The sequence below is a fragment of the Bos taurus genome, chromosome 4 (genome assembly GCF_002263795.3).
Source record: "Bos taurus isolate L1 Dominette 01449 registration number 42190680 breed Hereford chromosome 4, ARS-UCD2.0, whole genome shotgun sequence".
Taxonomy (NCBI): domain Eukaryota; kingdom Metazoa; phylum Chordata; class Mammalia; order Artiodactyla; family Bovidae; genus Bos; species Bos taurus.
In genome coordinates this window covers 68,482,690-68,497,190 of record NC_037331.1, presented here as the reverse complement: position 1 = coordinate 68,497,190, position 14,501 = coordinate 68,482,690, and the positions used below count along the sequence as shown (strand labels likewise).

General features: G+C 40.2%; 1 protein-coding gene and 1 non-coding gene across 3 annotated transcripts in view; both read right to left on the bottom strand.

Annotated features, from left to right (window-relative positions):
• Positions 1-14,501, bottom strand: part of HIBADH (3-hydroxyisobutyrate dehydrogenase) — a 250,170-nt gene that overhangs the window by 226,812 nt on the left and 8,857 nt on the right. For both annotated transcript variants that reach the window (XM_059885530.1, NM_001046106.1), the window contains 1 exon segment: positions 13,928-14,088. In XM_059885530.1, the coding sequence (XP_059741513.1) occupies positions 13,928-14,088 (161 nt within the window).
• Positions 6,670-6,740, bottom strand: LOC112446493 (small nucleolar RNA SNORD56). The gene has a single exon (XR_003034503.1). It is a non-coding gene; the product is annotated as a small nucleolar RNA SNORD56 (small nucleolar RNA).

Below are 14,501 nucleotides of genomic sequence, written 5' to 3'. Positions count from 1 at the left end.
AAACCCTACAGTCCTGGGAACAGACACACTTCTCATGGATTCCTCCAACTTGGACTCTTAAAACAGCATACTTCTTGGTAGATGCTCTAAGAAAAACATTCTAGTATAACAGAGCTGGTAGCTGAAGTACAGGATTCACCAGTTATTTCATGAGCAGCAAAATCCCCAAGAAAATTCTCAAGCCCCCATTACCACTATCTTCCAGCCTCTATTTTCAAGAGAAAAAAAAAAAAAAATTAAGCCTCTCATTAAAGTCAGAACAAGGACAAGCATGAACTGCGCTGACTGAGACCACCATGAAAGTCTGAGAGCGTGAGCTGCCAGGACTCCTGTGGAAACCACATTTACAAGGAAGACAAGCCAACAGGCATCAAGGTATGCCCTCTCTGCAACCCTGACTTCTGCTTTAACAATGACCATGAACATACCACACAGGAAAGCTGCTCTGTCCATCCTCTGAACATACGTGCACACAAGTGTCGGTGTCTCTGCCCTCACTCACATCCCCCACATCCTCTGCTCTCTCGCATACATACACCATGATACACCTGACCAGCTGGGCAGCCACCAAAGAGGCCAAAAGAGACTAGGAAATCACTTCTTGACTAAAACTCCCCTTTAACAGAAAGAATCCACCACCCTGTCATAGAAGTTCCTGTCCAAAGCTTTTTTTCCTCTTTAAAAAAAGACAAAGGATTATCAAGAGGATAATCAAAGATTTCTCCGTAGGATGATTTACTTATGCATTAGAAACAAACGTATTTTCTACAAGGAAATGTGAACTGGCACATAAGCATCTTGGGAATGGGAATGACTCTGTTTTTCATGCAGTGGAAGTACACAAAACGTTTTCTTTTTGTCTTTGATGTACAGCTGATGAAAGAGTGAGAAGCCAAACACAGTGTGCAATCTAAATATTATGAACTAGAAGCAGTGACATTTCAATTTTCCATAAGAGATTATCAGCTTCTAAATCAAAGTCTACATAAAGGAAGTTTTAACAGAATTTCCTATGTTGTACTTCAAAATTTCAGACAATCAAGTGTCCTGTCACTTTGTGTGTTAACATTAAGTGAAACACCACAGATTCTAAAAACCAAAAGAAAAGAAAAAAGATAGTCTCTCTTATTCTAAAGGCAAGACAGTACTTTCGAGTCTACAATGCAGCACATTCAACAACATGTATATTTTGATATATAGTAGGGATCTGCCGCAAATCATTCCAGAAAAAACATTTTTTTCCATCCAACGACAAAGAAATACTTAAGTTAGGTGAAAACCTTTCCTACACTCAAATACTGAGATTTGAAAAGAGGCAACTATTTCCTGGCAAACGATTCAAGTTTATTCAAGCAAAAAAAAAAAGTTCAGTAAGATGAGAAGATAAGAAAAAGAAAGGTTGTAGGAGTTGTAATTCCTTACTTCTGGACTGTGTCAAGAATATGGGTTACATGGAGAGAGCCCCACCCATTCACCCTACTTAAATGAAGTAATGAACACAGACAAAATGCTGGCGTACCTTTCAGTGGCCTTTCCTTCTATCGCAGCTCCATCTCGCTTGATATTTCAGGGCCTGTATTCTAAGACCTCAGCCGTGAGGTCTAAGAGTCAACTTCAAACTTTCTCTTAGGAATTGAGTCTCTTCCACTGAAGGAAATTCAATTCCATCTAGATAGCTCCTTGAGACGTGCCTTCAGGGACCCCGACGATTAGCTCACAAATCTAGGAATACTTCACACCTCCAAGCTTCTCATGTTCATGAATTGGCATTGCCAATTCATACAACTGCCAAGTGCATGGGGTGGCCAATCAGCCCCCTGCATCCTTAGCATCTGCTTCTTGGGATGCTTGGGTTGCCAGAGTACTGCTAACCCCTCAATTATAAAGGAAAGTAGTGTCAAAGCTCACAGGTCCGGAAAAAACACACAATGATAGTGATAGCTGGAATGTCACCACTCTACTGGCCACAACTGCTCCATATCTAATGACTATATACATTCGGTACATTATAACAGTCTCTAATTTGCACTACAGAAAAGGCATGTTTACTAGACAGATAAGACAGACATGTGTGTCCAGGTATTCAAATCATCTTGCCTTCCATGTGATGACTTCAAGACTGAAATAACTGACTAACAAAATTTGGCCACGACTCAAAAGCTGGCAGGAAAAAAACAAACCTTATTGCCAATCTGACACTAACCACAAAAGCCTTTAGGAGCCAAACTAATTAGAGTCCCTTCAATTACATTAGCTAATTGAATGGATAAGCACAGACAGACAGCATGGATCAGTGAAAGGAACACTAATTTAGAAGGCAGAGACCCGGGTTTAGCTACAGCTCAGCCACTAAGTCATGTGTGCTTTTGTGCAAATCACTTAACCTCTCTGACTTTAGTTTCTGAACCTACAAAATAAGAAAACTGACTCAGGTTATCTTTAAGGGTTTCTACCTCCAAAGTAGAAAGACAACTCTGGCAAGGAAATTTTTCCATATTGAGTAAATTTAAATGCTAGGAAGGTATTGCCTCTGTGAAAAAGGACTGATAGGATAGGAAGCATCTGCAGCGACTCAGGACTCTTCTGCACCTCCACATGTGTGGGTGGTCACTGATCTGGCTGACTCTGAACCATGGCTTTGCTCTGTCATGCGCATTCCAGAAATTCTTGACAATTTCAACTGCCTCCTTCTTACACCACTATGAATTAAGATGACCTTACTAAAGGGCAACTCATTCCGGTATTCTTGCCTGGGAAATCCCATGGACAGAGAAGCCTAGTGGGCTACAGTCCATGGGGGTCACAAAACAAACACAGCTTAGCAACTAAACAACAACAATTTTTCCATTATCTCAATTTTGATTACAGGAGATTGGTTCCCTTCAAACTATCTAGTTTTTAAGCATTTCTGCAATCAGATTCATCCATATGCTAGTAAGTACAATGGCAGGTGTACAATATAAAGAGTAGATGACTGGACAGATGGAAGACAAAATCTGCTTTGCTGGGTAGGGGGGCGGGGCATGATGGGCATCAGGGTCCACAGTAATCTGAAGTAACTGTGGATTTTTTCTACAGTTACATTACTTTCCTTTTTACATTATATTTTACATTACATTACACATTACATTTCCTTTTTACATTATCAGTGGAAGGAGACAACAATTAACCTAGCTATTTTACATAAAGAGAAAAATCTCGCTGTCTCTTCTAGACAAAACAGTCACATAAGTCAAGCTCTTAGCACTGCTTCCAAATAAACTAAGTGGGACAGAGATATCTGCAAAGAGACAAGATGAAAATGACCTTGGTTAAACATGCCACTCTGTGTATTTTCATCTTTCCAAATAGAAAAGCATATTGTTGCTTCAAAATTGCACCACCCTTAAAAAAATTGACTGAAATGGTTTGTGCCTACATCTTGAAACATCTGGTCAACAATGATGAAGCCCACTCAGCAAGAGGCGTTTAAAGTTCCCATTTAACGAGACCTGAATGGATGCCAGATTAGATCCCAAGAGACTTTCTTAACCAAACATGGTCAGCCTTATAATCTAGGAACAACAAGATGGCTTCCAAGTTTTTAGAGAGAATCCAATTAAGCCTCATTCAACCGGAAAACTCACACAGAAATGGTTGCATAAGTCTCAAAACTTTTGGTACCAATCAGAGGCATCTCCAAGGAAATTCCTAGACAATGAAAATGAAAATAAAGCACAAGTCACATGCCCCTGATACTAATGCTTAAAAAGAGAAACTGCTATCTTCTGTGTCCAGGACACAAGGCACTCTGCAGAATGTATTTTTAAGCAGGGATGCGGTCAAATTCCTCTTTGTCTCCTAATTTGGTTTTAACTTTTATCATCATTCTTTGACTTAAAAACATGTCTAAATTCTCTTCCAAGCAACTCTGGACTCAGTGACTCAGTCAGGACAGTGGTGCACTTCTATGTGTGACATTGGGGATGAAGATTTGGGAGAAATACAGTATAGATACTAAAGCAACAACCATAACAGTAGTAACAGCAGTGGCAGCAATAATAGCACTTCCCATGTGCCAGGTTTTCTAGAACTAAAATGAAGGTACTATTACTAATTGACATTTTATGAGACACTTTAAGTATTGATAGAAAGACATTAATCTGTCTAAAGTCACTCAGAGCTGAGATTTGAGACCAGACAGTCAAGTGCTTTTAAACCACTACATTCACCATTTATTGATTCATAATTTCTAAAACCCAAAGGGCTGACGATTACCAGGGTTACATTCTTATAATAGATGCTATAAGTTGCAAAGATGCATTCAGGGTTAAACCTGTAGCCCGCCAGACTCCTCTGTCCATGGGATTTCCCAGGCAAGAATACTAGAGTGGGTTGCCATTTCCTCCTCCAGGGGATCTTCCCAACTCAGAGATCGAAACCGGGTCTCCTGCACTTCAGGCTGATTCTTTATCAGCTGAGCCACCAGGGAAGCCCAGGTTAAACCTGAGTTTCCAACAGAAATAAAGACATAACAAAGGGTTACTGCAAGAGGAAGGCATAGGTTTGTTTTGTTTTGTTTTTTTTATGGGAATGACCACAAATAACATATTAAACCAGTTGTAAATGTCCCAATTCGTTAACATGTAAAGGTACAAATTTCCTTCATAACCCAGTAGCGTTTTTTACTACTAGGTACAGCTGGAAGGAAACCCTCCAGGGTGGTCACATCCAAAGCACTTCTGCACCTGGAGCTACAGGCAGCCGCCTTGCACCTTGAGGGGAGGGAGGGCTGGGCTGCGGAAAGGGGAGCCAAGACACAGACAGAAATGAATCTGCTTACATCTGTACCCAACATTCAACTATGCTTAGGTTCAGACCACTCCCCAACTCTTCAGTTACATGAAACAACAAATTCTCAGTTTTTGCTTTTTAAAAATTGAAGCAGCACTTCTTCAAGATGTTCAAAGATCTTTAAAACCAAGTGATTGCTTTTTGATCCTTCAGATATGTCTAGTTTGGTACTTTCTCTTCCCGCAAATTTCCTACTGAAAGTACAGTTGACATTAGAAATCAACTAGCCATGCTTTCCACAAACTTTGAGGAAAAAAAATTATGTTTCCTTTGGCTGCCATTTCATAGACTTCCCTTGAGATAGTAACATTAAGGGAAGAAAGGGACATCTGTCCTTAAAATGTAAGCACCAACTCAAATATACTCTGAATTTTTGAATTCTTAATCCATCCATTGTACTACTGTGGATAATAGCCAGAGGTTTCAAGGTTTTCACCTGCATTTTCCCATCTAATCCCAAATCTTATCTTCATCTTTTAGTGGTAAAATGAAACTCACTTTTCCCTTTATCAAACATTTAAAACTAAATACAGCTATGAAATAATACTGACATTTTAACATATCAGATGTCATCCATCCAAATTAACACTATCTTTTAAAGTAGGACTCTTAAGAAATCACACTTGTTTGAATGACACTGCCACTGTTCAAAATGGTTTTTAAGCTGCCAGCATAAATCATTTATCAACAAATGTTTTCATTTTATGATATTTATGACAGAATATTCCCCCTCAGGCCCAAAGCTTTTTTACTTTTCACCCCTCTCCCTTCATTCATCTAAATTTCACGTCCTCCAGCCCTCCACTGCTGTTACAATCAATACACACAGGACTCCTTAGAGTCAAGACTCTGAGGGGAAGCAGAGATAGAATGTGGGAAAAGAGGAGCCTGCCTTCCAGGCTTGCCACCTTAGACTGAAGCATCTAAGAACCTTTCCCACCGCGTGCAGTGGTCAGGGGTGGGAGCTGCAGGCACGAAGCTAGGACATGTCTTCACTATTCACTACTCTGGGAGGGGCAGCTACCCAGAACCCAACGTCTTTCCTTCCTCATACCCACTTCAGTGTCTCAAGGAAGACAGAAAGAAGGGAAATCTAATGACTGAGCCTGTGCCCTAGAACCCTCTGATTTCTATTCAGGAGTGAGAGACCTTGTCTACATGACTTTCATTTCAGACTACAGCATTTCTGTTTGCAGGTCAGCAAACCTTAAAAGCAATATTTATGTAGTTTTCTATGAGAAATGAAATGGCTCTTAACAGTTACTTATTATTTTTCCCCTCAAAACCTGCTTCAGCACTTCATTATTGTCAAAATGCAATTTTAATAGAAACTCCCTCCTAATTTTAGTCTGGCTATCTACGACACATCTAAAACATTGCCACATTCAACCTGTTTTATTCTCCACAGCACTAGGTGATCTGCTAGACATACTGGTTCAGTTCAGTTCAGTCGCTCAGTCGTGTCCGACCCTTTGCAACCCCATGGACTGCAGCAGGCCAGGCCTCCCTGTCCATCACCAACTCCCGGAGTTCACTCAAACTCATGTCCATCGAGTCAGTGATGTCATCCAACCATCTCATCCTCTGTTGTCCCCTTCTCCTCCCACTCTTAATCTTTCCCAGCATCAGGGTCTTTTCAAATGAGTCAACTCTTTGCATCAGGTGGCCAAAGTACTGGAGTTTCAGCTTCAACATCAGTCCTTCCAAAGAAGGACATGAGAATTGAGTCATACTGGTACTCAATCTCTATTTGTTGACCTGATGTAGAAATCTCTAGAAACTAGAGAGGGAGCCTTCCACTTTTATTTATTATTTTTTTCCCCTCTACCCTCAGCTTTACTCAGACCCAAAGTATCAACACTCACTAGGTGAACTGCTATTGACAAAAAATACTGCCATCATTGTAGAGACTTTCACTTTTAAAGAACACTGCTCCTTTGTCTCCATTATTCATCTGGATAAATCCTGCTTGTTCTTGCACTATCTGCCTACACTGCTAGTCTTCAGCGAACAGCCCTAACTGCCCTCTAAACCAATGTAATACAGGTTTTTTTTACTGAAAACTGAGGAGACGCTACTTTTTCTTTTGACATCGAAATTTGGAATAACATATTTGTGTGATCTGATTATCTAATACCTCCTGCTCGTCCCCAAAGGCAAAATTGTAACTATTTTGTTCTAGGCTATAATACCCATACCCAGCACAAAGAAAGTACTCAAGAAACATCAATCAAAGTAGCAAATAAATGAAGGTCCTATCCCTTGTTTTGCTGCTGCTGCTGCTGCTAAGTCACTTCAGTCGTGTCCGACTCAGTGCGACCCCAGAGACAGCAGCCCATCAGGCTCCCCGTCCCTGGGATTCTCCAGGCAAGAACACTGGAGTGGGTTGCCACCCCAGTGTTGTCTCCACTTCTCCAGTGCATGAAAGTGAAAAGTGAAAGTGAAGTCACTCAGTCGTGTCCGACTCTTTGTGACCCCATGGACTGCAGCCTACCAGGCTCCTCCATCCATGGGATTTTTCAGGCAAGAGTACTGGAGTGGGTTGCCACTGCCTGCTCCCTTGTTTTGCTAGGAGAGTCTAAGGTAGCCTTAATCTGCAGTGATCAAAGTAACTTCTCTTCACAAAGAAGAGATTCTGACATGTCATGTGAATAGAGAGCATTAGAAAAGAAATGACAGCTCTGCACAGCAGAGGGGAAACAAAGACTTCTAGGAACTAACTTAGACCTAACACACACAGTACTTACCATGCCAAGCATGACTTTAAGCTTTTTACAAATATGAATTCATGTAATCCTCATACTAACTCTCTGAGAAAGGTTGTTATTATTCTTAGGAGGAAACAGAGATATAGACACTAAATATCTCTCCTGGGATTGCAGACACTAAGTGGTAAAGTCATGTTCCAGGTTCCCAAAACTCTTGCAGTATTGGTTTCCTGTGGCTGCCGCAACAAGTTCCCATAAGCGTGGTGGCTTAAAACACAGAACCTTATTCTCACAGCTCTGGAGGCCAGAAGGACGAAATCAAGGTGTAGGCACCACCATGCTATCTCCACAGGAAGAGCCTCCTCTGCCTCTCCTAGCTTCTGGTAGCCCCGGCTGCTCCTTGGCTTGCTGCAGCATTAACTCTGAAGTCAGCAAGGACCTGCCATAGCCTGCCCTTATGTCTCTCTCTAAGGATGCTCATCACTGCCTTTAGGGCCCATGCAAAGTCCAGGAGGACCTCATCTCAAGATATACAACCTAATTGCATCTGCAAAGACCTTGTTTCCAATTAAGGTCACTGTCACAAGTACTGGGGTTAGAATGTGGACATTTATCTTTTTTTTCCAATAACTTTATTGTGATATATAATTTGCCCACATAAAGTATATAATTTGATGGTTTTCAGGGTATTTTCAGATATGTGCAACCATTATAATTTTAGAACTTTGTATCACTTCAAGAAAAAAATCCCATATCCATTAGCTCTCTCTCTGTCTTGTGCCTGCCTCCCTCTTTCCTACCCAGCACTGCTGCTGCTGCTGCTAAGTCGCTTCAGTCGTGTCTGACTCTGTGCGACCCCATAGATGGCAGCCCACAAGGCCCTGCTGTACCTGGGATTCTCCAGGCAAGAACACTGGAGTGGGTTGCCATTTCCTCCTCCAATGCATAAAAGTGAAAAGTGAAAGTGAAGTAGCTCAGTCAAGCAACCACAAACCCACTTTGATTTCTCTGTTCTGGATTTTCATGTGTCACTGCCTCATTCCTATTTATGGTGGAATAATATATCATCATATGCATATACCATATTTTTTTATCACTGATGGGACATCTAGGTTGTTTCTGTCTTTTGGCTATAATGAATAATGTTGCCACTCATCTACAAGTTCCTGTGTGGGCATGTGTTTTCATTCTCTTTCATATATACCTAGGAGTAGAATTACATTCTCATCAGCAGTGTGTGATAGATAGTTCAGTTTGTTCACACTTGTCATCTGACTTTGTGATTCTAGCCAACCTAGGGGGTGGAAATCTCATTGTGATTCTGACTGCATTTCTCTAATGACAAAAGATACTGGCATCTTTTCATGTGTTTATTGCCTGTCTGAATACCTTCTTTGTGGAAATGTCTATTCAGATCCATTGCCCACTTAATTAAGTCACTTGTCTTTCTGTTTGAGTTGCACGGCTTCTTTACACATGCTAGATACAAGTCCTTATCAGATACATGATTTCAGTTCAGTTCAGTTGCTCAGTAGTGTACGACTCTTTGAGACCCCATGGACTGCAGCATGCCAGGCCTCCCCGTCCATCACTAACTACCAGAGTTTACTCAAACTCAACTCCATTGAGTCGGTGATGCCATCCAACCAACTCATCCTCTGTCATCCCCTTCTCCTGCATTCAATCTTTCCCAGCATCAGGGTCTTTTCAAATGAGTCAGTTCTTTGCATCAAGTGGCCAAAGTACTGGAGTTTCAGCTTCAGCATTAGTCCTTCCAATGACTATTCAGGACTGATTTCCTTTACAATTGACTGGTTTGATCTTGCAGTCCAAGGGACTCTCAAGAGTCTTCTCCAACACCACAGTTCAAAAGCATCAATTCTTTGGCGCTCAGCTTTTTTCACAGTCCAACTCTCACATCCATACATGACTACTGGAAAAACCACAGCCTTGAATAGACGGACCTTTGTTGGCAAAGTAATGTCTCTGCTTTTTAATATGCTGTCTAGGTTGGTCATAGCTTTTATTCCAAGGAGCAAGAGTCTTTTAATTTCATGGCTGCAGTCACCATCTGCAATGATTCTGGAGCCCAAAAAAATAAAGTCAGCCACTGTTTCCACTGTTTCCCCATTTATTTGCCATAAAGTGATGGGACCAGATGCCTTGATCTTAGTTTTCTGAATGTTGAGTTTTAAGCCAACTTTTTCACTCTCCTCTTTCACTTTCATCAAGAGGCTCTTTAGTTCTTCTTCCCTTTCTACTATAGGGGTGGTGTCATTTGCATATCTGAGGTTATCAATATTTCTCCCGGCAATCTTGATTCCAGCTTGTGCTTCATCCAGTCCAGCATTTCGTATGATGTACTCTGCATAGAAGTTAAATAAGCAGTGTGACAATATACAGCCTTGATGTACTCATTTCCTGATTTAGAACCAGTCTGTTGTTCCATATCCAGTTCTAACTGTTGCTTCTTGACCTACAAACAGATTTCTCATGAGCCAGGTCAGGTGGAATGGTATTCCCATCTCCTGAAGAATTTTCCACAGTTTGCTGTGATCCACACAAAGGCTTTGGCATAGTCAACAAAGCAGAAATAGATGTTTTTCAGGAACTCTCTTGCTTTTTTGATGGTCCAATGGATGTTGACAATTTGATCTCTGGTTCCTCTGCCTTTTCTAAATCCAGCTTAAACATCTGGAAGTTCATGGTTCACATACTGTTGAAGCCTGGCTTGGAGAATTTTGAGCATTATTTTACTAGTGCTGTGAGATGAGTGCATTTCTGCATTAGTTTGAACATTCTTTGGCATGGCCTTTCTTTGGGATTGGAATGAAAACTGACCTTTTCCAGTCCTGTGGCCACTGCTGAGTTTCCACATTTGCTGGCATATTGAGTGCAGCACTTTTACAGCATCATCTTTTAGGATTTGAAATAGCTCAACTGGAATTCCATCACCTCCACTAGCTTTGTTCGTAGTGATGCTTCCTAAGGCCCACTTGACTTCACATTCCAGGATGTCTGGCTCTAGGTGAGTGATCACGCCATTGTGATTATCTGGGTCATGAAGATCTTTTTTGTACAGTTCTTCTGTGTATTCTTGCCACCTCTTCTTAATATCTTCTGCTTCTGTTAGGTCCATAACCATATAAATACCAAATAAAGGACCATTTCTGTCCTTTATTGAGCCCATCTTGGCATGAAAAGTTCTCTTAGTATCTCTAATTTTCTTGAAGAGATCTCTAGTCTTTCCTATTCTATTGTTTTCCTCTATTTCTTTGCACTGATCACTGAGGAAGGCTTTCTTATCTCTCCTTGCTGTTCTTTGGAACTCTGCATTGAAATGGGTATATCTTTCCTTTTCTCCTTTGCCTTTCGCTTCTCTTCTTTTCACAACTATTTGTAAGGCCTCCTCAGACAGCCATTTTGCCATTTTTGCATTTCTTTTTTTGGCGGATGGTCTTGATCACTGCCTCCTGTACAATGTCACGAACCTCTGTCCATAGTTCTTCAGGCACTCTGTCTATCAGATCTAATCCCTGTAATCTATTTGCACTTCCACTGTATAATCATAAGGGATTTGATTTAGGTCATATCTGAATGGTCAGGTGGTTTTCCCTACTTTCTTCAATTTAAGTCTGAATTTGGCAATACGGGGTTCATGATCTGAGCCACAGTCAGCTCCTGGTCTTGTTTTTGCTGGCTGTATAGAGCTTCTCCAGAGAAGGCAATGGCACCCCACTCCAGTGCTCTTGCCTGGAGAATCCCATGGACAGAGGAGCCTGGAGGGCTGCAGTCCATGGGGTTGCTGAGAGCCAGGCACGACAGAGCGACTTCACTTTCACTTTTCACTTTCATGCACTGGAGAAGGAAATGGCAACCCACTCCAGTATTCTTGCCTAGAGAATCCCAGGGACGCGGGAGCCTGGTGGGCTGCCGTCTATGGGGTCGCACAGAGTTGGACACAATTGAAGCGACTTAGCAGCAGCATAGAGCTTCTCCATCTTTGGCTGCAAAGAATATAATCAATCTGATTTCGGTATTGACCATCTGGTGATGTCCATATGTACAGTCTTCTCTTGTATTGTTGGAAGAGGGTATTTACTATAACCAGTGCATTCTCGTGACAAAACTCTATTAGCCTTTGCCCTGCTTCATTCTGTACTCCAAGGCCAAATTTGCCTGTTACTCCAGATATTTCTTGATACATGATTTGCAGATATTTAATCCCATTCTGTGGGTTATCTTTTCACTTTCTTGCTGGTGTTCTTTGGAGCACAAAAGTTTTTAATTTTGATGAAGTCTTTTTTTTTTTTTTTTTTTTATTCTGTTGCTCATGATCTTGGGTATCATACCCAAAGTCCTTTGCCAAATTCAGTGTCATAAAGATTTACCCTCAGGTTTTGTTTTAAGAGTTTTCTAAGTTACTTCTTTGGGGGGCTACTGTTCAACCTACTGTATACTCACTAACTATATTATCTATCATAATAGATAACTATTAATTACTTCCAACAAATTTCATGGGTGCAGAACAACACAATTTAGTAGGGTGTGGTATATAATCATTACTGCCCTGACATCATCTAATCCAAAAGAAATCTAGGCATTTTATTGTCTAGTAGTCTAGATTGTAGACAGGTTAACAGGTGCTTATTTCAGAATCATCAAGGAAGACACCAAAAATACACTTAAAAATGTCTCATACATAAATTTCATTAGTTAGTGACTAACTCCAAAGTCAAAGACAGACCTTTTTTCAGATCCTGGCTCTTGCCATTCACTCACCATGTAACCTTGGGGATGTTATTTAACTTCTCCAAGCATCAGTTTCCTGAAAATACTTCTGTTGTGAAGATAAAATTAGATAATATGTACAAAATATTTAGTAAGAGACCTGACACATAGTAGGTACTCATTAAATATTGTTTCTTCTCTCTCCCTTTTAAAATGTAAATGTCTCCTTCATTCAAGTATAAGTCTTATTGTTAAGGTAACCTTCCTTCACATCTACCCAAAATTAGCAACACTAAAAAAATCAGAATTTTGTTAGGGAATGCCTCACTCTCTTCAGAGTATGAGGCAATTTAGGCAGAGCATCAAAAAGCTCCAGCAATCCGGGAAGCAGCAGCAAAGAGATTCACAAAAGGATGATGAACATTTCAGTTCTCCACAGGCAAGCTGTTCAGTACTACAGGAACAGAGGGAAGAGTAAGGGCATTAGAAACAATCTGAAAGGCCCTAAGCATCTGGTTTGCCAGTCCATGGTAAATCAGCTTCCATTCAATTTCTACCTCTCTATTACTAGATGGGGTAGGAAGAGGAAGAGGAATTCATGGGATTTTTCATGAACACACACACACACACACACACACACACACACACACACACACACACACGAAAACACCTGGAACATTAGCTCCAAAATGCCAAAAGAATTTCCTATTGTTACTTTGATTAAATTCTGTATTTAATAGATATTTCCTCTGTTTAGAGATTATGTACCATTGTTATTTTTACAAATAAATACATAAACTATTGGAAAGTGCCAACATCAAATAGATGTGTTATCCCAAAAAGTAATATTCAACTCCTGAAAAATACAATTAATTCACCCCAGACTGAGTATCAACTTGGAACTCCTATCCACCCTTAAATATGGTAATGGCCAACCTGTCCCAGAACAAAGAACTGACCAAACCTCTCCAACAAGTCTAAGTCCCTTAGCTACTTAAGAGCATCAGTAACCTGCTGCACTGGTAGCACACTGTCAGCACCCAGAGACTATATGGGCATACACAGCCGCAACCCCACCCTGAAAAGTCCCAACAGGATACTCACACATCCTTAGACAGCACTGCAGCCACCCCCATCTGGCACACAAACCTCAAGGGAGGAGGAGACAGAAGATATCCAAGTTACCTAAACCTGCTCTTTGCATACGCACTGCGTCTTCTCAGTATTTATTTCAAGTCTGTTATCTAGAAGTTTATTTGTTCTCTAACTGTTTTCTATATTTCTCAGTATTTTTTAGTATTCACCCAGCTCTGGGATTGCATCCAGTTCTCAATTACCACTCTACACCTTGTTCAAGAAGAATTTCCTGCGTATCTTGTGGGGGAACCTCTAAATTTGGTTACTAGTACACAGTCTCCTGTGTGTGTGTGTGTGTGTGTGTGTGTGTGTGTGTGTGTGTACATGTATTTTACATATTATATAAATATATATATGTAATCTCACATATAAAGAAATAAAATTAACAATGAGTTAACTTTACAAATCCATCATGTATACTTCCAAGCAGCTATTACTTACTTGAATGTCAAATATCAAAATCTGAAAAACATTTTTAAACATCAATATCTTAAAAGAAATTTAAGAAAAGGCCTTACCTGTTCACCTGCATCTAGAAACTCTTTGCAAGCATCAGGGAACACATCATAAATAATAAGTGGATAGCCATGTTTCATGAGATTTTTTGCCATTGGATTCCCCATGTTGCCAACTCCAATGAATCCAACTGGAGTCTTAGAAGCCATTGACCTAGAACACACTGATTTCAACACATTATTTTTAACAGGAGCAGACAATGTTTTATTTTAAATATTTTAAATATTCACTTCTGAATATACAGTTCTCTAGGAATAATCATAAATTTTTCTACCTCTACAACATCCCTTTACTATTTTAACAATAAACTTAATAATGTTACCATGTACCTATTATTTACATTGCCTGTTAAGTGAAGTATCCTAAATTCTCTTATCTATATTATCTTCTTTAAAAATGTGTACAAAAAAACTGGAAGTATTCAATAAAACCTGTATCTTGGACAAGCACCAAGAATGGAAAAACTTTTTAGCTTCCCACCTTCACATTTATTGAAACTACTTCCTCCAATGGTATAAAAAAAACAATTGAATAAAATGTTAAACCCAGAAGAATGTATTTCAACTTAAAAGTGAC